This window comes from Gymnoscopelus microlampas (assembly GCF_963454915.1).
Source record: "Gymnoscopelus microlampas genome assembly, chromosome: 14".
NCBI classification, from domain to species: Eukaryota; Metazoa; Chordata; class Actinopteri; order Myctophiformes; family Myctophidae; genus Gymnoscopelus; species Gymnoscopelus microlampas.
In genome coordinates, this window is record NC_139951.1 from 13,725,243 (window position 1) to 13,750,169 (window position 24,927).

General features: G+C 41.8%; 1 protein-coding gene across 1 annotated transcript in view; it reads left to right on the plus strand.

The window, feature by feature from the left end:
* Positions 1–24,927, plus strand: part of LOC311060594 (gap junction gamma-1 protein-like) — a 28,830-nt gene that overhangs the window by 1,043 nt on the left and 2,860 nt on the right. Inside the window, exons 2-4 of the mRNA XM_084078825.1 lie at positions 3,509–3,605; positions 23,894–24,094; positions 24,319–24,606. Of these exons, the coding sequence (XP_083934951.1) occupies positions 23,951–24,094; positions 24,319–24,606 (432 nt within the window). The 5' untranslated portion in view covers positions 3,509–3,605; positions 23,894–23,950. The remainder of the gene's footprint in view (positions 1–3,508; positions 3,606–23,893; positions 24,095–24,318; positions 24,607–24,927) is intronic.

Sequence of the window (24,927 nt, forward strand, 5' to 3'; positions counted from 1 at the left end):
TATAAGATGCCACCGTTTCTGTCTATTTGCTCTGTGTCAAAACCTGCCTACCAATGACATCATCAACAGGAATAGAAACTACAACCTTATTTTCTTTTCCTGGAAAGTCAGCATGCTGCAATAGAAGCCATTGTTCTTGCATTCATAAAAAAAGAGTTGATGACCACAATGTCACTGGCAGGTTTCTGAACTGTCCTCAGCCGTCCCCTGAGACACAGAGTTGACATAAATTGTAGGCTACCATCTTATAATGAGCATTTTTGAGGATAAATTATATGAAGATAAGTTGAAAATGGGTGAAGTTCTCCTTTAAGTGAAGTGAGATTGAAATCTCTTTTGCAAGGGAGCCCTGGCCAAGAAAGCAATCAAGCAGGATTACAACATAAACTACAATAAAAAAAAGCAAAAGAGAAAATACATTAAATACATTAATACAAACTCAAGTATGAATAAAATAGCTGCAGATCTCGATTTTTTGCATCTGAAGTAAACTTTTTAATTCCCCCAAAGGGATGAAGTGAAGTGCTCCAGTTTAATGCAATTCTCGAGATCATTCCAGGACAATGGAGCAAAAACTAAAAGCCATCTCAAATTCTGTGGACAGAAGATGAGGGACGGTAACTAGACCTTTTTTCACAGCAGCTATTTGTACATACAGTAGTAGGATAAACACACAGGTGCTACCAATGGTACTAATTAAGGTTCTGTACCATTCAGCTCAGACTTAATAGTTAAGCTGCCGCTATTGTACATGTTGGCTTGGCTGGCTCACTGGAAGGGGTCTGCTACACTAAATGTTTTTTTTTGTTTTGTTATAGTGTCCTGAACTATTAACTTCAACTCAACTTCAGCATCATTTTATTGCCACATCACAAGTTTAGGCTACAGGTGTAAAAGAGTGGTTGAAATTATTTTTTGATGCAAGCTATGCAGAAATGACAGTTACATTTTAAATAATAAGGTAAGAATAGGAATAAAAATACCAATATCAAAGCAATAAAATATGCCGTACATGAGCTGTGTAAGACCACTGGTTCTTTTTTTTTTTTAAGATTTTTTTTGTGGCTTTTTATAGCTTTATTTGGAGAGGGATAGTGAAATGGGGAGAGAGATGGGGGAAGACACGCAGCAAAGGCCGTCGGGAACGGGACGCGAACCCGCGGCACGCTGTCTGTTAAGGGATTTCAACCAGGGTGCCTGGACCGCGACGCCACGGCCCAGGCCGAGACCACTGGTTCTTAACGTCGAGTCCGGGGACAGGGGCTTAACGGACCCTTACAGTTCTGTAACTCAGAGCGTACAAATGGAACTGTACGTTTGTACACTCTCAGAGTTAAATTAACACTGAGAATTGTACTGTGTAGATTAGGATCCCAAATATATTTCCATTTGTACACTCAAGACTGACAGACCTGTAAGGCAGTGGTTCCCAAACTGGGGGTCGGGACCCCAAATTATTTTGGGGGGTCACCAGATGATTAGTTTAACCCATTAAGACCTGAGGCCGATTAAAAACATTTTTTTTCTAAAAACATTTTTTTTCTAAATCCTAACGCTTAAAAAAAGAATATATTGAAAGATTTGCACAAATTTACATTTTTTTTCAAAAATAGCAGATCTACAAGCTCATTGCGCGGCACTCTGTGCCGCGCTATGAGCTTGTATATCTGCTATTTTTATATAGCCAAAGAAATCTTAAAATGACACAGATGGGTTCCCGGTCTTAAGGGGTTAATGTGCAACATTGTTTTCTCATTTCGGTTCAATCAACAAGGTAGCCTACAGTAGGTGTGGCGTATAGCGAGGACTTGAGGCTCGTCCGAGTGAGCCACGCGTAGAGCGAGTGCCGCGCTGAGCAGCCGACGGCATTGTGCTTCAACCAGCGTGTCCTCTGAGTGTGGCAAACTGTGGTGGCCGAAATAGGTTTATGACATGAACCAAAATATGTGCTCCCTCTGCATATACTCATGGGGAACACAGGAGCCTGGGAACATAGGTAGCCTACCAATGCTACCAATGTAACCAACTCATTCATCAGGGAAACACACTGAGAAGGGAAAATAACTCTAAACTAGAAAAAGTGCTCCTCGGAGCACAGGTCTTCGCCAGGTCAGGTACGTTATTCTGGCCTCCTGGTGGCGCTATAATAGGCCAATGTGAAAATGGTGCCATTTATTCTTAGGTCTTTCACAGCAATCCGACACTGCATTCATGATTTGAGGCATTTTGTTCCAAAAATGTGTTTTGCTAAATTAGACCTGCTGGTGGCGCTATAACAGGCCAATGTGAAAAGGGTGGCATTTCTTCGTCGGCCTAGTGGGAATGTGCGTGTGAAATTTCACGGAAATCGCAAGCTGCGTTCATGGTTTGAGGCAGTTTGTTCAAAACGGACCAATCCTGCAAACTTTGGATGGCAACCTTAACAAATGAGGATGTAATAATGGAAATCGGACAGATCAGGGTTGATCACATGACTATAGAGATACTGTGTACCGATTTGCATGACGTTTGGTTAAAAACTGTAGGAGTAATGTGAAAAAAGGGGTTTTGCACAAATCGGCCTCCTGGTGGCGCTATAACAGGCCCATGTGAAAAATTTGAGGCAGAGGTTCTGAATTGGCATCCAGGGAGTGTGTGTGCACAGTTTCGCAGCGACCGGGCCAACGGTGCCGGAGATTAGGTGGTAACACACGGACAGGACGGACGGACGGACACACGGACACACAGACGGACGGAGGGTAAAACATACTCTCTCGCCATGCCTTCGGCCTGGCGGAGACAATAATATGATATAGCCCTAAATAAGCTCACTATTTAGCTCTCCATGAACTGTTCAGTTGTCACCTTTCATTGCTCACACTGTTACTCATAACAGAGTGGCTTAGAGCTTCTGCATGAAGACCAAAAGCCTAATATCTCTCCTGGCCAAAGGGATTCCCTCTTAGGCTAGTGTTTTAGTGTCCCCTTTAGTGCCCCTTCCAATTTGTGTCCCACTAATGTCTGTCTATAGATACTTGATGTACTGTATAGTATACCTTACTGTTGTATATGTGGCCTATTTACACAACTGTTTATTGAATAAAACACTGGAAAGGGGAACTCAGTTTTATGGCTCTTTAGTCGTCAAAGCCAACTTGACACACTTCAATCAATACACGTGTGCAGCACCTAACAGCACCTAGAACAGAACAGAACAGTGTGCTCTAACACATAAAGTAGTCCCTGGATAAACAGTTCACTTACCTTACCACACATTCCATAAATAAGATAATAAAGAACCCCCAATTCTGCACATTCCCCATTGTTACTAAGTGTTAGCTTTTTATTTCATTACAATCAAGTATTATCTTGTCGTATATTGTACTGCTGTTAGCACAGTCTTGTGGAACGTGTCACACCAACAGTTCGCTTTCACAGTATGAGTGAGGGACACATAAATCCTCATGATTCTTGATTCCTAATTGTACGGAATTTGATAAGACTAAATGTGACATTTCTTTTCACTCAGGTGTCCTGCCTGGTGGTCAGTCAGAAGGTTAATGGAGGTTGATGAGATCTTCTCGGGTCCAAAGAAGCAAGGCGACACAGGACACAACAGAGAACAGGTACAATAACAATAATACCTGTAAACATAGATGTATGCGTGAATTGTACGATATGACACAATACGTTATTATTGTCCATTTGTGTGGAAATTATTGTGCGAGGCTAGCATGTAAGTAACACAAAGTCACCATTTTCATAAGCAGAAAATTAATTTTCAGGTGGGACACATTCATCATCTTCTTTTGTTCCAGTTATTACAATAGTTTCTGTTCTTTTATTGGGAAAATGTCCTGAAAATGTCCAGCTCTTTAATGTAAAGCAGTTGTTCTCAAACATTTTCATGTCACCAAAATTTCCATGACCACCAAAATTGATACGCATTAGGCCATGGACACCCCTTTCAAAATATTCTGTGCGAGGGACCCCATAAGAAGATTTTTTTTAATATTATAGATTTAGTACATCCTTCTACAACTGTCTGTCTCGGTGGAGAGAGTGAAACCTATGATCTGAATAGGCATTCAAATACAAATCTCATTGGGCTATCGTCTAGCTGGTGAAATTAAACTGTTCATTCATTTTGCTGGGGACCCCCTGGAACCCCTTCAAAGATCCATAGCTGTCCCTGGACCCCACTTTGAACAAATACTATAGCAATGGTTGCTATTGGAATATAGAGCTATTTAGCATTTATTATAAAAAAATAAAAAAATAAAGCATGGCACATTTCATTTCTAAATCTAGCAGCTTACACAGGTGCTCTGGGAGCAATAAAATACATTTCAATTGCTTAATTACTTGGCCCGTTAAAGGACACTAGCGCCGTCAATACAAGGCATGCCATTGTCTATTTAAAGCTTCCATAAACAGAGACCATTTACACTAATGGCTTTATTTTTAGATTTAGCTTTTGTCCATATTTTATCCATAGTCATCAAAATGCTACTGGACTCATCTGAATAATTCAGTCAATGTTAACTAAACATCATTGAGTGGTTAAGAATTCATATATTCATAAATCAATCTTTTCTCCAGGGATTATTTTCGGCTTGTAGACTTTTGAAATCAATGTGTGCGTATGCATTATAAAGCAACGATAACAACTTTGCCAAAAACAGGTGCCATGAAGTTCACTAGAGTACCTAAAAGCAAGTTTCAAGTCTCTGCAAGTTGATTTTCATGCCGTACTGAAATGAAGGGAATCAATGGCTTTCTCGACACTCAAACAAACCACATTATGCTTTGGAAAAACGTCACGTAGGCCTATACTATGTGAGTCATAGTCAATCACATGAAGTAAACATGCTAGACCCGCTCATGTGGTCTTTTAAAGGTCAGGAGCCATGGAAAGAATTAATATATTTTATTTCAAGACCGTACAATCAATATTTGTGAAGATGAACAACTCTTTCAAAGTAAGACACCAGGAGAGCTTAAGGCTGAGCAGGTGTGGACTGAGATGCACTCAGTCAGCGCCGATCTAAAATTTGATTATTCTGAAAAGAATGTTCAGAGTTGCAGAAACTATGCATAAAAGAACAGAATTTGAGGTAAAATGTGAACGCTAGGGAGTGGCAATTGAATTGCCATCCCTTCTGGGACCCCAAATGACGCCACTGGCTATAGCCACAGACATTTCAGCTCCCTGTACAGACCAAGACAACATCCACTTGTTTGTATATCTGCCTATGCAAGAAATAATTGGACGTTCTGGGCAAGCAGTCAAGACTCTAAAACGTTGTCTTTAGATCAAGTGGTATACAGACACCACATGTTTATGCTGCATGTGGTTTGACAATTTTCACTATGTCTCACAAAGAAGCCCCAAAATATCCCCAGGCTGCCGTGTCTGTAACGGGTTAAGCTGACACCAAAGTTAGGTCTTATTTAACCACTTAAACCCTTTAGTTGTATACTTAGTTGACCGGGTTACCCCAGGGCTCTATACTAGGCGGATAGTATTTCACGCTACACCAAATCTTCTTCGTCGTCAAAAGAAATGATCTATTAGCTCTCTGAACCCGTCACAATCTGCTGCTTTATCCCAATGTTCACCCCAGAACGGGGACACTAGGGTTTAAGTTAACAAAACTACTCCTATCTATCTAAATCTATACTTCTGTCCTTGAAACCGTTCACTTAACTTCACCTATAACTAGAAGACAGTCAGAAAATGTCCCCCTGTTTCTGATTTCTGTTGAGGAAATCTGAATTGGCATCTTGCTTTTCTCTTATCCAAACCCGCTGTTGCTCCAGCCTTCTAAACAACTGGGAGTTACTTAACTCTTTCATTGAGGCAGTCAGATGTCATGTAAACGGCAGTGAATTCATTTAGACAGACACGGCGTGAAGCTAGTCTTTACTGAACCAGAATTAGTGGATCTGTGCTGCTTTAGCCTGGGTTCAGATCCAGGCTTCATGCCCTGTCTTTTTTTTCTGTAGTGGTGCTAAGTGTTCCCAAGCGGGGCCCAGGAATGAGTTACTGCCGGGCACTATTTCTTACAATCAAAGAACCTCATATACAGCACTATATCCCAGCATGTACTGCAGTTTCTCCTGTCTTGCTGTTACGTTGCCAGGAATTAATCGATATAAGAAAAGCGTCTCTGGTAGATCCTGAGTCAGAGAGACACTCAGGTTAAGAGCCAAATAACTGCAGTTATATAGGAGGCTTAAGCATTCAATCATCAAGAGGTAGTGGATATTTTGTAGGATTTATAAGAAAATGCGACATCGAAACCTTTTTTCTCCTACAGTATGTAAGATATCATTCCCTATAAAGACTACCCCTGCAGAATGTGTTGATATTGTTGTCGTCTTTGCTGTTGGACTAAAGAGGAAGTCGTTTTTGTTACACCAGCTTACACGTAACATCATTCAAGGATTGCAAATGCACTTTAGTTTCATCTGGTGGCAACAGCAACACTGCCACGGCATGGCATAATAAGTAGCTACTACTTAGCTTCTCCTCTGCTGAACATAACAGTTGTAAAATTGCTGAGAGACAAGCGATGAATTTAGCAGCGAGGTTTATTCTTACAGTGACATCTGCAATCGCTAGACCCCCCAAAAGTGTTTATTTTAAATTGTACATTAGTTAAGACGGGGCTACCTTGTTCCACCAGTTATAGAGGTGGCCTCGCCGACACTGTACTATACTGTCCTTAACGGAAGACAGAACACATTAAACATACAAAAAAAGCATGACACAAGATATAAATATACTATGTCTGCAGTTTCTTGGTTTCATTTTAAGGCTTATCCTAAGAATGATTAAACTGTAGCTTAGATATAAAGCTGAAGTTTTTAACAGGGAAAGCTACTGGTACCATAGCAGGTAAAATATTCTGTCATTTGTATTGGCAGTCAGGGCACATTAGTTTAAATTTCAGGTCATTTTATATAATACAAGCCAATCATAGAAGCGCATCGAATTGTGTGTCAACCACATAATCACAACATCGCTGATTCTGATTCTGACCTGTGTGGCATATCCTTCCCCGTTTCACTTGTAACATGTACATACTTAAAATAACAAGATGGGGTGTACTGTATCAATGGCGTGGCTTCCCTGTGAATCTCTCAGTCTTGCCCAAATATGGAGTTCAGTGGGACAGAGGATCTGAGATTATGAATTCAGAAATGTAAAAAATATTGACACCCAAAAAAAGAATTCACAAAATGTGAGCTATTTCAGAGATTGAATTCTTTGTAGATGCTGTAGATGCTGTCGGCGACAGCATCTACAAGACATTTGACACTGATCCTGGTAGTAGATCGCGATATACCGTGGACAGACGCAGATGGACGGACAAACGGACACAAACATTTTGGGGACGAACAAACGTGTCGGCTCGCTCCTTAGGCGCCACGCCACAATAAATCAAGAGGAGAGACAGGTAATTGGCTGTTAAAAAAAAAGGACAAATGCCTAAAGATGGATACAGAACCTGTGTTCAAGGCCCTCAACCCATCATTGGGAGCGTCCATTTCAAGTAGCTCATTTTGTGCACTTGAAGAAACCACAAGCCTTCTCCCCTCACAGCGTGAGACGTCTTTAGACCAGCATGTCTAAAGAGTGTTCTTTTAACTTCCAAAACCACAAATATTTCTTTTACTGGCACTGTGGGAAGCTGGAGGCAGCTGGTCTGGACGTGATGGAGACGTTTCTGGGGGTCCTTGCCTCTGCTTTTGATATCCCCCCGTCTGGTCATTTATGTTTGTGGCCGGTGGGGATATGTTTTATACCTGCCTTCTGGTCACTACATTTCCTTTTTGGAGATGTAGACTGTCTTATATTATGTTTGATATTTATGTTTCATAATATCATAATTTAACAATTTAATTCAAAACAAATGTACACGTATGTTAACCACATTAACCCTGGTGTCCCTATTTTGGGCACAATGTGACACTTTGCGAGCTTATAGATCTGCTATTTTTGCTATTTGTCATACAAAGAATGTGTAAGAAAATGTCCTGTTTTTTCTTTTCACAAATCGCACCCTGATGGTACTCCATATATTTTTGACAAAAGGTTCATGGGTAACCACTTCAATCTTATATACTTTGTTGACCGATGTTCTGTGGGGTGGGGGTCCTATCGTTAGCATTCAATTTAGTTTGACCCGGTTCCACAGATAAATATGTGAAAACAGCAGATCTGCAAGCTCACAAAGGCATTGTGAGCTTGTAGATTGGCTATTTTCACAATTTCTGCCTCTTTCTTATATTATTTGACAATTTGGCCAGTGTTTGACCAGTTTTTATAGTATTGTATAGTATTCAAAATGTCTTAAAAGTCCTTAAATTGTCTTCACTGACCCCCCAAAAATCATGTGAGGACCCCCTGGGGTCCCGACCCACAGGTTGAGAACCACTGGATATGGCCAAAATAGACACGCTGTGGTTGAGGTGTTCTTTAGGTTTTACTGTTTACTCTCTAAAGTAAATGAGGAAAGGCTCTCTCTTTCCCACACATAAACACATTCACACACTATGGTGTCCTCAGGCCACAGGCTTAATTATGAGGGTCTGTCTGTGGCTAGTTCTGTGTTGGTACACACAGCAAAATCATCAGTGTTCATTTAACTCTGAAGAGTGTGCAAATGGAACCAGGTCCATTTGGTTCCCATACACTTTCAGAGTTTAAACACTTGAACCCTAGCATCCCTATTCTGGGCATGTCATAATAGGAGAGCGTTTGGTGAACATGGTAGATCACATATTGGTTGGAAAGAGATGGTGTAGAGGGGAAAAAAGAGGGGGCCAAGCATAGACCCCTGGAGGATCTACACTCAACGAAGTAAAGGGTTTAAGTTGTTAAAAGGATGGATGAACACTGAAGATTTGACTGTGTATTATAACTCGCTGGTAAGGGAATATTGTATTCTGCACAGAGAGTATTGGTAAAACTAGATTAAAATGAAAACTGCGATGCCTATGCCTATGAAGAAGAGTGGAACTTTTAAACGGCAAGTAGCACATTCTAAAAGATGACACATTCCTCCATGGTCCCTTTGCCAACAGCACTCACTGTAATCAATTCTTCTAGGCGGTTAGGAAAAATGGCCTGTGTAATAGCCATTGCTGTGGGCATAATGCTTAGAACTCATGCTTGAAAAATCACTCGGCCTGTTTACATTGACAAGGGTTCTAGTACTTGCCGATTTGCGCTGGAGTGAATGCAATGACGGAGGATGATTCTCCCACCCGGCAGAGTGGGATCGTTTTCATGTGATAAAGTGTGAATGCAGAGTGTCTGCAGTGACCAAGGGACAGTTCACGGCACAGTTGATCGAATTCATCGATTTTTTTATTTTATATAAAATAGTCTATTTTCGAAAATGGTGAAAATGGCAGATCTGAACTCGAGCTTGGAGATCAGCTATTTTCACTATTTTTGCATGCCACCCGTTGTACGACAAAGTATAAAAGAGGGCTTAAGTGGTTCATTGACTAATTGATTTAGTCAATTATTCAAAACATATTGTTTATACAAAAAAATTTTCAATTTTAAAGGTAGGGTAAGTGATATTTTTTGTTTAAACAGAACGTTTTTTGTTAAGGTTAAAGCATTATTTGTTTACTAAAGAGCTGGAGAGACAGGGAGACTCCTGTTACTGAACAAACACTTCTATAGCAATGAGTACTATCAGAATATGGAGCTGTTTAACACTTATTCTAACCAAATCCCTTTCCCTACCTGGCAAAGAAAATAATAATAAATAGTATGGCTAGGGGCAAAAAAACAACACCCAAAAAAGACATGGCGTACAATACATAGCTTAATTAGGTGCAGGTGGTGGTGAACTGTCTGTAGTATGTGGCCTATTAACACATTCTGTGATACTACTGGGAGGTTAGTGGGCATTAAGTCAGACAGTGGATGGAGAATGTTGGGCTGGCATCTGTGCTTAAAGAAGTTGAATGAAAATCTGGGGTAATTATTATTGTGCAGCAGCGTAAGGAGATGAAGTGTTTTGAGATGAGAGACATGGCATGTGAAGTGAAGTGATACATGCAGAATTACAAGGCAGACACTCTCTGTCTTTGCCTTCTTGTGGGCATTCATGCAATAGTGAACCACCACTTCCACACGCAAGCAACTTAGAGGCTATCCTGCCTCTGAGTTGCAATTCCCTCCATTTACAACCCCATTCGTAAAACAGAATAGTCCTATCAGGTTGTATTAAACAACGATTAAATCACCAATATTGCATCTCTACAGACAGCTTGGGTTATCCTCTTCGTCTCTGTCAAAAAAAAAATCCACCTTTGTTATGAGCAATTTTCTGTCAATAAACTCTGTGCACTTGGTGGTAGAGAGAAATATCCGCAGACCGTCGTGATATGCTCCCAAACTTTATTAGAGGCAGACAATAACTCACAACTTTTCAACCTACTATACAAGGTCTTCGTCAGGTGTAATAAACTCTGCGCAGCCATGATTCTTTCTAAATGTTCGAGTTGAGGGGTGCTCGTTTTAAATCAAGCAACGTCCTGCATATGTTGAATTTGAAACTGGTGGTACGACCTTGAGTGATTTAAGACGAGCGCTTCCCAACACGAACACAAGCTGTCTACAGAGGTGCAATATTGGCAATTTTATCATTGTCAATCAGATAGCTAGGACTCTTCTGTTTGGTGAATGGGGCTGTCAATGGGGGGGGGGGGGGGGGTTTTTTAACTTATAGGCGGATATCCTCTAAGTCGCAGCTAGACACGCACAATCACTCATGCACAGTGGTAGCAGCTAGAGGCAGCAGTCTGCACCCTGAGCACATGGCACATTACACAACCTGGCCAGATGGGCCCTTTTTTAGGGTGTGTGTGAGCTAATGAGACAGGGTTAGGTATTGCAATGCTCAGGCCAAATTCATTCACGTCCTGGTTTGACTGGGATTGTCCCAGTTTCAAGCTGGGTGTTCTGAGTCCTTACAAATACCTCTAAAACACTAAAATGTCCCGGTTTTCAGCATTCACTACCAAATTGTCCCAGTTTTCAAGAAAATATTGCATAGAAGTTTCTCATGTCATGTTGAAAGTTGAAAGAGGGCGTAAATGGTTAAATGTTTGGGTGTTTGAAAATATGGTCACCCTAGGGAGACCACATTGGGTAAGACGTTTAAAGCTACAAGCTTTATATGTCGGAGGGTGTAAGTGAAACTTTCTGGGACAATGAATGAGATGAGCAAGTGTCGGGCAATAACTTTTATTTTATTTTATCCTGTGGCATTACACAGCTAGTGGAGCTTGCAGTAACAACAACATAACACATGTGAGGAACATGTTTGATTTTGTAGGCATCCTTGCTCAGTTCAAAATGGACATTGTCAGTGAATGGAAAACACAGCCCATAAACAAGTGTTTGAGCAGTGCATAGAAGTATGGGCTGTTATCGCGAGACTGACAACCTATTATCGCGATAACAGCTCATACTTCCCAGCCAGAAACTTAAGATACCTCAGTAAAATTATATAGTGTATATAAAAAGGGAAAAAACAGGATATCAGAAAACAACGTGTGATATGTCTTCCTTTAATTTCCTGAACCGATTATCTGACAAAGGTCAGAGGTCAAGTTTCTGACAATCATGAAAAGATTGTTTGTTCATACTATTCCACCTGGCTGTCATTGACTTCAGTGCATTCCATCGATCCTCCGGCTCCAGTTTGCCTCACAGACAGTGCATCAATGTTGCATGCCATGGTGTAGAACATTTCCTTACCTTCTTTACGTAACCTTACTGGTGGGGTTTTCTCATCGCCAGGTGAGCCCGTAGCAGCAGTGACAAGACGGCACTGAAATGAAAGGTCAATTTTAGAATTGGCATAATAATGACTAAATTAGGATAAAAAAGGGGGGGAAAGAAGGGGAAAAAAGAAAAGAAAGTATTGGATTGGACTGGTATTCTGCAGTACATTACTCAGAATGATTATTGGCAATGAAAGAGGCTATTCAGGTCTCTAGTATTTTGTCTCCTTTTACGGCCAAAGGAAGCTTCTCTTCCTGTCTTCTGATAAAGAAGTATGTATTGTCATCATGTGAGTGGGCACTCGCCTTACAGCAAGGAGCTCTCATGCAATGTTCAACACACGACATTGACTAACAATAGCAATTATGGTAAAGAATTCCACAGTTATCATTACTCAAGCCTTTTGTGCGCCAGAGCCAAGTGTGCGTATAAACAAGAGCCGCAGGGCAGAGCTGCTAAAAGAAACAAGGCTGAATTTGGATTATTGTGGAAAGGAATAAATGTTGTGTGAGACCTGTGTGCAGGAAAGACTGTTCTTTGTTATACTGTATCTTCTCAGGCAGATTCCACAGTGAACTTCATTTGAGTGTGTTTTCAGTTAGGCTGCATCTGGCGGGCCGCGCGCTCTCTTCTCACGATGCCAAGCTCTGTCAAAGTACACTCGAGGAATGTGTGACAGCTTCATTTTGTTGATAAAGTGGACCGTGTGTGTGTGTGTGTGTGTGTGTGTGTGTGTGTGTGTGTGTGTGTGTGTGTGTGTGTGTGTGTGTGTGTGTGTGTGTGTGTGTGTGTGTGTGTGTGTGTGTGTGTGTGTGTGTGTGTGTGTGTGTGTGTGTGTGTGTGTGTGTGTGTGTGTGTGTGTGTGTGTGTGTGTGTGTGTGTGTGAGAGAGAGCGCGATATGACAAGCCTTTTGTTTATCAGTGACCACACATGCTGAGTCAGCCAGCCTCACTCCTTCCATGCTCTCAATTCATCTGAGCTCGCCATCCTTTTCCTCATTATCTCCCCCACATATTGTTCCTCAAGTTTTTCTTATTATTATTCCTATTATTTTTAACCTCAAACGTTATGAGCCGTTCCTCTGGAGCAGTTGGGGGTTTAGTGCCTTACTTAATGGCACTTTTCCAAAGAGGATAGAGCAGTTGTTCCCAAACTCTTCCAAGCCAAGGACACCCAAATAGCCATTGCCTCTGGCTGTGGCCCAAGCTCACACAGGATGCGGGATAAACAAGTTAAATTGGAAGTGATGAAACCAAAAAAATTAACTGACAGAATTGGACCTGGAACACTACTAAATGATCTTTGTGAGGTTCTCTCTCCTGATAGGATGACATTGGTCTCCTGACCTGAAAATGCATTTTATGTCTATTAACCCATTAACCGATTCTATAAATGTTTTCTAAATCAGTTTTCTGAAAAACGTATGTTGCTGTATCAGTGGTTCTCAAACTTTCTCATGTCAAGGACCACCCAAATTGATGTATTTGGTCGCGGACCCCCAGCTGAAAATATTTAGTTCCAGGGACCCCCAGAGGCAAAGATTTGAGTTAAAAATGTTCGCTTTAAAATATATATATTCAAAGATTTGCCCAAATGGTCACGATTTTTCAAAAATAGCAGATCTACAAGCTCATAGGGCGGCACGAAGTGACACGTGTATATCTGCTATTTTTGAATAGCCAAAGTATAAAATCCTTTTTAGCTCAAATCTAGAATGACACAGATCCTTTCCCGGGTTAAAGAGCTGGAGAGACGGGGAGGCCGCTGTTACTGAACAAACACTCTATAGTAATGATTACTCTCAGAATGTAGAGCTTTAACTTCTATCACTTACACCACCTTTAATCTAATTCCGAGTATTATTTCATGAGGCATTGGCAGCACGATCACTTCTATGACATCAGTATATATGCCTGTTTAACTCAAGGACACACCATCTTGCTGACTCTTGTTTCTCTCTGTAAAACAGACTAGTTGTACTTGTGCTCGAGGGAACTGGGAAGTCCTTGTCTGTGTTTGTGACTCCCTGTCGGTCCTGTGCACTCATTAATGATCTTGATTGTGATTACATGTGTTGTCGTGGTCTGTCATAACTGGCCAATGGGCACAGTGCTGTCGGTGTGCAGAAATCTGCTCTCCTTGGACTCCTTGAGGAGAGAGGAGTCACTGACAAGGAGACTTGGTTAGCCCTAGGGACTACGGACCCTCCTGTTTTTGCCCTATACTAAATCTGGGGCGAAGATTTTGACTTTCTTTAGGCTATGGGCCCCCGTTTAATAAATCAAATGGTGTAAATGTCATACTTGTGTATATGATAAAGAAATCAGTACGGTGATACTGAAACATATTGTTAGAATTGTAACTTTGAAGCTAATTAAACTACAGTGACATTATACTAAACTACTCTTTTGGCAGGGGACCCCCTTGACAATGCAACTGGTTTTGTACACATAAGGTAAAGTATGCAGAACAGCAATGCTAACAGTAGCTAGGCAAAATAAATCAATCTTCCCACTTCTCAGTTATCCCAGCGTAGACCAAACTGTCTGTTGAATTACTGTATGTACAGTGGAGTTTTACTTGGAGGCTTTCGTATCTCCAGCCCTCGCCTCACATTTTGCTGATGCCGGGGTGACCCACCTCGTTCTGATTAACATGAGATTGACTTTGCAACAGGGCTCGCCACAGACGGAGGCCAATATATCATGTCAGAATCAATTCATTCAAATCTAATGTCTTTCCTCCGAGCCGCTGCTCCCCTCTGCCATGTCGATGCCCCCCCATCGGTGGCACTTTTGCCCAGAATACACAACCTCCTGATTGACTGGCTGCCTCAAGTGCATCTTCTGATAGATCAACAACAACATAGATCTTTCACTCTTTATTAGACTCTCAAAGCTTGTTTTAATTTGTTTTAAATCTACCGTACCCAACTACCTAACCCGATTACCTAACCCACCCAAAGCTGCAATTCTTTCTTTTAGTGGATAAATTATTATTTTAACCAATCTGTACGGTAGAGTATGTTAATACAATATAACGAACACAACTGCGGTGGTTGGAGGAGGTCTCCCTTCTCTTCCATTGAGAGATGGACCCGGTAGGAACACCACGGGTTAACGAGACGTATTAGAAAAGTTAAAATACCCGCACACTGGATTATATCTCCCAAACACATGTATTCAATGGGCAACGTCATTGACTAATTACAAATCATAACACCTGTGAGCCAAATGAAGCAGGCTAGCCCATAGACCAATCACAGGGACAAATCAAACCCTCCTGTCTCTCTGTCAAAAACCATTAGCCTGATGACGACCTAAACGGGTTTGGGAGCTATAATCCAGTGTGTGAAGACTATTGCCTCATTGAACTAACAAGAGGTATTGCCTGAAGCTTAAAGTCAAGGCACAATATTTCTGCTGTCCAAGTGAGCGTTCTGTCTTAGTTCAGCAGTAGTAATTTTGGCTTTTGCAGAATCCCAGGTAAGGCATAAATCTCACTGATTACAGTTTCAAATGGACAGTAGTTGAATAGCCCTAACAGTACACATTGTTAGATTTCTGACCTAAATACCATGCATCACAATGTACAAGTGCTGAATGTTTGAGACTTGGGAGGTAGTGCAGAACTTCGTTAGTTTCAATCTGGTGGAGTACTTTGTAAGTTGAAATCACATTCTAATCATTCTAATTGAGGTTGTTAGTGGGATGAAATGTCTGGAGATGGAGGGACGCTATAAACAATGGATGGAAATCACAGCTTTGTTAGACGGTGGGATAGAACAAGGGTTGGTGTGCAAAGGCATGCTGTTACTCTGGGGGAATCTGATGAAATAGAGAAGAATGTTATTATGGACACAATCCCAACAAATACTTAACCACTTAGACCCTATGTTGCCCTATCTTATACGTCATCGTATGACGATGTCACGCAAAAATACCAATTTTCCACCTACAATTCCATGTCCACAGGACGACAGGTTAAACGTTGTTAGGTCATAGGCCATACAAATGCCAAATGCTGTAATTATTTGCTAACAGTGAAGTTTTAGCTTGGTAAAGGGAGTTATGGATATTGTACTTTCAGTTTATTTTTCTTGTTTTGAGAAATGCAGCGGAGACATTTTTATTGCTCAAAGATACATCATCGGACATGTTGGTTTTTTGAATGTTTGAATACTTTATTAGACAGAAATGTAACAGCATGAGGTACAGTCAGACATTTGAGCTAAAAGGATAATACAAAGAAGTCCTGGGGTCTTGTTTCCATTGTGGTCCTATCGTATTCAATTCATCAATATAGCATAAAAATAACAAACAGAAGTACTGTAGTCAAATCAGTTTGTTTTGGGACGTCTGAACTTTAGTCTTTAGTGATGTTGGAGAACCAAGAGGTGCAAGCATACAGTAGTCATTGAATGAGGGCTCCAGCAGTCCTCAGAGCACTTTTGTTGACAAAAGAGGAAATTTGGCCCCAAAATCTTGTTCTTTGATTTACTTTTTGATCACCTTTGATGCCATACTTTCACCTGTCAGATTGTTGTTGTCAAGAATACAGCCCAAGTACTGTAGGTAACCTCTTTTTTGCTTGCGATTGCTACATCATCAACTCTGATGAGGGAATGTTTGGACCCAAAAAGAATGGATGACAGTTTGTTATCAGAAAGCCGGATTTTACTGATTACAGAACTAAGAGCTTCCTCAACTTGCATTTTGTCCTCGCCCGAGACCAGGAGTGCTGAGTCATCAGCGAACAATAACAATTTGCAGTTACAGGCAGCTTTCATGTTGTTAATGTATAGAAGGAACAGTAACGGCCCGCCCTAGTATGCTTCCTTGGGGAACCCTGCAGTTCCCTGCGAGGGACGAGGACATGGTTCCATTGATATCAACCACTTGTTCTCTTCCCTCAAGGTAGGATTTCATCCAGCTTACAGATGTGCTATCAAAACCGATCATCTTCAGTTTATTCAGTAGAATTGAATGATTTACAGTGTCAGTAATCAGTCAGTATCTTTTTGGAGGTACAGCATGACCATGCATGTTCCATTGATCTTACATTGGGTTAAGGATATTATCAAGGAAATGTAAAAACGGGTGTTTGATCGGTAGGCTGTCATTAAGCTCTACTGTAACTGTACTGTTGTCATTTCCTACAGTATCGATATTATTGATACCATGCTTTCTCATCTCTTAATTAACTTACTACATTTATTGATTAACTAATTAGATAATTTATTTACTTTGAAAGGCCTGATCTAAAGTTCATGTAAGAAAAAAGTTCGATATTTCTCGTATACTGTAGTACCAAAGAAAAGCTTAGGTGAATCGTTCTGCAATGAAAACAACCCACTCACAGCCTTAAAAAAAGAATATTTTATGCCCACAAATTTGCCCTGTTGTATTGAAAATGGTATTGAATATCAAAACTTTTCAGGGTATTGTATCAAAGTGAGAAATTCTTATATATAAAATATTTTGATGACACACTTTGTGTATGGGCATAGAAATGAAGACTGATTCTGCTGGCTTGCAACACCATGAGTCACTAACTGACAAATATAACTCCCAAATTATTTTTGTTGATTAATTTGGTATAGATGTGTGTGTGTGTGTGTGTGTGTGTGTGTGTGTGTGTGTGTGTGTGTGTGTGTGTGTGTGTGTGTGTGTGTGTGTGTGTGTGTGTGTGTGTGTGTGTGTGTGTGTGTGTGTGTGTGTGTGTGTGTGTGTGTGTGTGTGTGTGTGTGTGTGTGTGTGTGTGTGTGTGTGTGTGTGTGTGCGCGCGCGTGTGCGTTCGTGCGCGCGCGCATGTCTTTGTGTGTTAATTTGTTCCAGATTACATCTTGGCAGGCATTAGTTAAATGTTAAATATGGAATTTGGTGGAACAGTGAGTTTTATACTTGTCTACAGTGTATATCTCAGACCATAAAAGGCATGCTGTCTCTGGCAGCCTGCAGCATTTTTCTCTGGGTTCTGTTTTTTTCTTCTTATGAACAACATTGTGTCCATAACTACTGTAAACTCAGTGGAGGCTATCAAAAGACCAGATTTATATGATCTATATTCCTAAATATAATGTGTATGAACATTTACGGAAACAGTCAGTTCAGATCAGTTAAAAAAGGTTTTCAAAGAAGTCCTGCTTAACTCCCAAATGGTGTGAACTGATGAAGACCTTTTAGTTTGATACGCGTTGGTCATAATTTGCCTTGCTCAAAATAAATCCTTAATATATTTTATTATATCAAAGACGGAGTGCCTTGGATTTTCTTTTCTTTGCAAGTCTGCAGTCCACACCATTTGGGAGTTAAGCAGTACTTATTTGAAAACCTTTTTTGTTCAAATGTAATAATTGTGACAGGCCTCTATAGCAGGGCTTAACCAGTAAGACTCCCTAATCGGGAGATAAGCGACCGTAGGTCACATGTATACAGAAGAGGGCTGTAACGGCGATTGGTTCCTAGTTGTGTGGGCAATGTATAGTTTTGTTTGGTGGTCTAAGAAATGTGGTGGCAGGCATGTTAATGACATGAGTGTAGACATACTGTGTAGTGTGTAGCAATTTGCGTGTTTTTAGGGGCAAAACTGTAGGAGTAGTGGGCAAAAATGTGTTGTGAAAAGCGGCCTGAAGGTGGCGCTAGAAGAGGGCCATGTGAGAAATTAGGGGTGGGGTGTCCGCGTTGCCTTGGCGGACGAATAGGTACCGGCCGCGGCTCTCCCGGACGCTCCTAGCCCGAGTTACGGCATTTTATGTGAGCTGCAGTGGCAGGGGGTCCTCCACTGGGGGCGCCACCACTTTTGCATCCGTTCTGGAGCACCAGGAGTGGGTGGTCCCCGGGAATGCCCCGTGAGCAGCCCCGTTGGGGTGGTCATTTGGTAATTTGTCCACATGTGCTCATTTTTTACACTTGGGGGTCCCCGAGGCAGCTGGGGGTCCCTGGAGCTCCGGGGGTCCTTGGAGGGTGTAGTTTGGCAGGTAAGGAGTGTGTGTGCAAAATCTGGCATGGATCGGGGCAACGGGTGCGGAGATATGAGCAGGGCAAAAGTGTGACGTGCTGATTTTTTACACTTGGGGGTCCCCGAGGCAGCTGGGGGTCCCTGGAGCTCCAGGGGTCCTTGGAGGGTGTAGTTTGGCAGGTAAGGAGTGTGTGTGCAAAATCTGGCATGGATCGGGGCAACGGGTGCGGAGATATGAGCAGGGCAAAAGTGTGACGTGTGTGACGGAGGGACGCACGGACACCTGGAGCAGGTTTCTATAGTAAATGCGACCTACGGTCGCAATTAATGACGGAGCTGCCCGGAGCTCGGCTCCAGGACCTGCCTCCTGCACTCCGTCACCTCTAGAAGGAGCTCTGTCACCTCAAATGCACATATGTTTTTTATTTTTATTAATTAAATTTAAAAGTTTTCCCCGTAATGTCCCTCCCGTGACCCGTAATGGAGAAAAAGACCATGGATGAAATGCACCCGAGTTATTGGTGTAAATCTCCCCAATAATCATGTTCTAATTTGTTGTGCCTTGCACCCCTACTGTTATGTAAATAATGCAATGCCGTTGTCTATATTTACAAATTGAAGAGAGGTTTAATTGGAACTATTACCGTGGAAGAGAAAAAAACGCCACAAGAGGGAAGAGTCATCAGGTAAACGTGTGTTCTCTCCCCTCCAAGTTTGATGTCAGTAAATAACACTAACGTGACGTTGATGTGTATCTCTGTCTGTCTGTATTGTTGACACCATGGTCAGTGTAAAATATGGCTTATTTCTTTTTTTTTTATTGATTTATTTGACCAAATTAAAGTGAAATGTCATATAAACAAAATAGGGACGCTTGGGAGTAGTAAAGTGCCATACAAATGACCACAGCTTCAGTGTATAGCCAAGGAGCTATAGACTGTCCCGTAATAGAAAGGTCACAAGTTCAATCTCCCAAATGGCCAGTTGCCAACCTGTCTGAAAGCTGCTGAAACGTCCCCGAACAACCCCTGCCTCAGTGGTGGGCACAGACAGAGTTCTCCGTGGGCAGGCAGGGGAACTTCTTTCATAACATTTCTCCAAGTGTCATTCGACATGCGTGGCCTCAAGGGATCACAAGCTCAGTGTTTTGTCAGGGCACAAAACTCCATGGATGCCCTTCATAAGAACTGCAATGTTGATGGAGGCCCCTCGGCCAAGGCTTGATTTGTAAAACAAACCACTTAACCACCCTTAGCCAACTAGCATCCCTATTCTGAGGAGAACATGTAGTGAAAGAAGTCGATCTACAAATTGGCAACGCATCGCAATGTGACAAAAAGCAAGGGGCAAGGATTTAAAAAATATATATAATCGATTAAAACAATTAGTTCTTAGATATTCGATTTTGAGATATCTAGTGTGCAAGTGGACATTTTGGCCTAATGGTGGCACTAGAGGAAATACCATTGCCAAGAGTTCAAAACATCCCTATCCGAGTGGATCAGATTTGAATTTAGGGTAGTTCAGAACCAAGAAACAGGATTGGGATCACTTTGATATCCGACCTGTGATCATAGAATGATCTCAGCAAACATTATGTCAATAACAAAGTTTGATTAATCAAATAATATATTTATCCACTCAGACAGGGATTCAAAGTTTTGAACTCTTGGGCCTGGGGATCGTGATAAGGTGCACAACTAATTCCATGCCAATCCAGTCGGTCATTTTTGAGGACCAAAGTGGTCGACTGACAGCTGTCCTTGGCCTCTTAAACCCTATACTTAGCTGACCGGATTCCCAAGGGCTACTCTAAACACAACGCGGTACACTGCGACACGTTGTGAGCTTGTAGACCTGCTATTTTTGGTGAATGTACACCCGGGAAGAGGGATGCTAGGGATTAGAACTCTGCCCACTGGAAGGGTTTTAAAAAAAGGCAACATGTTGATCTCTTTGTGTTTGTAGATGGAATAGAGCAGTGGTTCAGGAGTCCTTGAGGGCGTTCCAGGGGTCCCTTGTGAAATGTGTTAATATAGGATCAAAATCAGTTGAAGCGCTTTAACATATTTTATACTTAGGCTATCGAAAATGTTTGAAAAAAATGTTATATTAATGTGGTATATTTTTAAACATTTGAACAAAAGAATTGTTGGGGGGTCCCAGGCCCGAACTGTTTTCAGTCTGTGGTCAAATACATTAATTTGGTGTGTGTGTGTGTGTGTGTGTGTGTACCGGCTGTGTTGTATGCATGCATACTGTACATGACTGCTGACTGAAATGTTGTTTGGTGGTCTATTTTCCACACACACGGCTGTAACAATAATGTATGGCTCTGCTGGCAGTGTGCCCTGGCTAATTGCAAGCATGTGTCTCAAAATGAAGGCATGCCCATTTAGCTGGCCCTTTTTATGTGTTCAAATGTATACACACACACACACACACACACACACACACACACACACACACACACACACACACACACACACACACACACACAGGTTTGTAACTATACTTGTGAGGACATACATTTTTACGAACGAAATTTTTGCCATTTTGTGCCATTAATAACCGTAACACTAAAGCCGAACATAGCCGATCTACAATGAGCTTGTAGATCGGCTATTTTTGGTGCACCGGTGTGCAACTAAATATAACTCAGGTATAGCTCTGACGGTAACCCCTAAACCTAATGTCTAATGCTAACCCTAAACCCAACCTGACTCTTTTTTTGTAAACATATCTCCGAAAATTTTTTTTTCAACGATAAAACGAATCAATTTCTTGTAAGTAAAATGGTCCTCACAATGTCGATTCTCAAATTCTAGTCTATTCAATTCAAATTCAATGTCTATTTCTCAAACTTGTGGGGGCATTTGGGCCTCCTCACAAGTATAGTAATGCAAACACACACACACACACACACACACACACACACACACACACACAAAACTCTACGCATTTACAAACACTCGTTTTTTTTCCAGTCAGCCATTAAACTGCGAAGCTCAACTGTCAGCACAAACTGCAGAGCAACTCTCAGACGGCGGTATCTTGGCTGCTGTTGGGCTTGCGTGACGGCTCCGTGTACACTACAGTTAACTGCTCTGGTCGTGTTAGGTGCTCATATTCTTTTATTTGCTGAACAGTCATTTGGGTTTAGTATGAAGGCGTAACTGGAGGAAAGAGAGCACAGACAAATCATCACACGCTCGACCGGACAGCACGCTCACAGATGTTGGAGGATAGTTAATCTTATTCCTCTCTCTCTCTCTCTCTCTCTCGCTCGCTCTCTCACCTAATTTCCTTATTTGTAGTGGAATTTTCCACACCCCAACAATAACATTAGAAACACCTGTTAGATATCATATCGACGGGAACTGCTCCAAAAGTAACTTTATTTTACATCTCACCTTTAATCCTGATAATAGAGGAATGTGTAGGTGCAACCACAAGAAACCACCTGAAAACCGTACCTTTGTGAAACATGGGCTATTCATAAACCTCTTTGGCTCAGTTGGGGTGTTCAGCTGTTTTTAGATAGGAAAATATTAGATAAAAGAATATCATAGCTACAGCCCCAGTTGTAAATTAGAAGCACATTCGGTATATGACACAGACTGACCTCACGGTTTGCTGTACCAACATTTCCATTGCATTTCTGTTGTGATTGTATTGATAACATCTCTCTGGCCCCAGAGGATACACAGTCAAATCCTTAGTGTTCATTTATCCAGATTTAACTAAGAGAGTGTGCAAAATGTAGTGAGTATAAATGAGTTTAAGTACCACTCTGGATTTTACTGTGTGGTAAAAATAAAATGGAATAATACAGCATGCCCAAAACACACGTACACTTACTGACATTGTCTGTGTAGAAATGGCTCTGTAGTGGCCTAGTATTGAGCCAATTAATCGCCATGGCGCAACCGAAAACTGAAAACGGCCACTTTACGATCGCCGATTTTCAATTGAGTTTTGGCCATTGTCGCCCGTTTTTCTTTAATAACACGGCCTAGGAAGGTCAGACGGCGACAAACTAGATACCTGAGTAAAGTTCACTTTGAACTGTATCCAAGACATCCACTGCAATTTTCGTCAGCCTTACCGTTCATACATGTTTTGGGGGTAACGGATTTATTTTTCTTCTTTTTCTTCACGGAACACAAGGCTTGGCCCAGCCCGACTAATTAGCATAGATTTTTGGCTCGGCCCGGCCCAAAAACGTCGGGTCGGGTGGGTTCGGGCAGAATTTGAGAACTATAACCCCAGCCTAGGCCTGATTAGGTGAATTCCCTACACGTGCTAAATCCAACACACCTGTATTTTGATTAGAGTGAGTTATGTCCACTCTCACTCCTCAGCCACTCACTCACACAGTCATTCCAAACAGACTTCACTTCACCAGGACTTCTCCCCTCTTCCACCTTTGAGTTAAATGTTTACTAACAGGTGAATTTATACTTGGTTGTATGTGAAGGAAATGTTTGTGAGCTATGCTAATTCCTAGCCTCCATTAGCCAATGCTGTGAATATTTGATGTCAGTTGGTAGTTGTTTTGTCCAAACTGATGTATTTGTATGCTGATTGTATATTCATATTGAATGTTATTCCGGTCTTTATTTTGTACTGTTATTGATATTATTATGTCCTGTCCTGTATCCGTGTCCTGACCGACACCCCATACTGGTGAAATTGCCCAAACCACTATAGTTCATTACAGTCTGCTTTGTAAAGTGTTTGTATGCACTTTAAACAGATTTCAGTTAACGAGTATACTAGGTCCTCTCCTTTTTTCTTTGTAAACCAATTTTTTATACCAAATCGAAAATAGTCTAAAGCTCATAACGCAGCGCGTTGTGAGCTGCTGTGAGCTTGTTTTATTGACTTTTTTCAGTGACGAGATTTGGTGTAGAGGGAAAAAAGAAGGGGACCAAGTAGAGACCCCTGGAGGACCCCGATCAACTGAAGTGTAGGGTTTAAGTGGTTAAACCTTTTAGCACAACTTTGGCAGCATTTCAGAGACACACAGAAGACCGCTTACTCTTACGGCTGTTATAATAAATATTGGCCCTATACCAAATATATAGCTAGAATGTTGTCGATAATCGTGGCGTGTTCTTCAACAGAAGCCTGGAGGAGTAAAGCGAGGCGTGGTGTGAGACTTGTGCTGCTCATCCGTCACCATGAGTTGGAGTTTCCTGACGCGGCTGCTGGAGGAGATCCACAACCACTCCACCTTCGTGGGCAAGCTCTGGCTCACCGTGCTCATCGTGTTCCGCATCGTGCTGACCGCCGTCGGAGGAGAGTCCATCTACTACGACGAGCAGGTCTGCTGATCAGGGTCTACTAGTTGTTCCTTGTACTAAACAAAAGAATTTCCTTGAATGTCTTTGATTCTATCCTTCATGTGTATGTAATGTGTCTACTCTCTTGTTTCTGAGATTAATTGTACAGATTGTGTTCTGTTGCTGTTTGTTTTCCTAAACCACACTGAGTCCTCTCTGTGACAAGTGGTATATAGATAACATTTACTTACTTACTTTACTTACAGAGCAAGTTCGTGTGCAACTCGGGCCAGCCGGGCTGCGAGAATGTGTGCTATGACTCCTTCGCGCCGCTCTCCCACGTGCGCTTCTGGGTCTTCCAGATCATCCTGGTGGCCACGCCCTCTCTCATGTACCTGGGCTACGCCGTCAACAAGATCGCCCGCACGGAGGAGCGTCTAAACGACAGCTCGGGAGCTGCGGCGGGTGGGACGTCACAGGTGAAAGACAAGAAGCAGCGCTACCTGGGAGCAAGGAAGCAGCACAGGGCCATAGAAGAGGCTGAGGAGGACCAGGCAAGTAGGGCTGCAATAGGCTCTGTGCATAACTGTAGTCAGGGGTTTCCAGAAGGTGGCATTATATTTGTTTCCTGTTCCAGTTCAGTGTCCCATAGCCTCGTTTGATTAGCGCAGCAGCAGATTTGAATGGGAAACACACATAAAGGTGTCATTTGTGTTTCCCGTTCAAATCTGCTGCCGTTTCCTGTTCTGAACTGGACCAGGAAACGGTTAAGCTGGGACTGCAGTTATGCACAGAGCCTATTAAAGACAGGGTGCCGTGATTTTCAGTGATTTCTTCCCCCCCTAAAACATAATCATCAGGTATTATGGTTATAC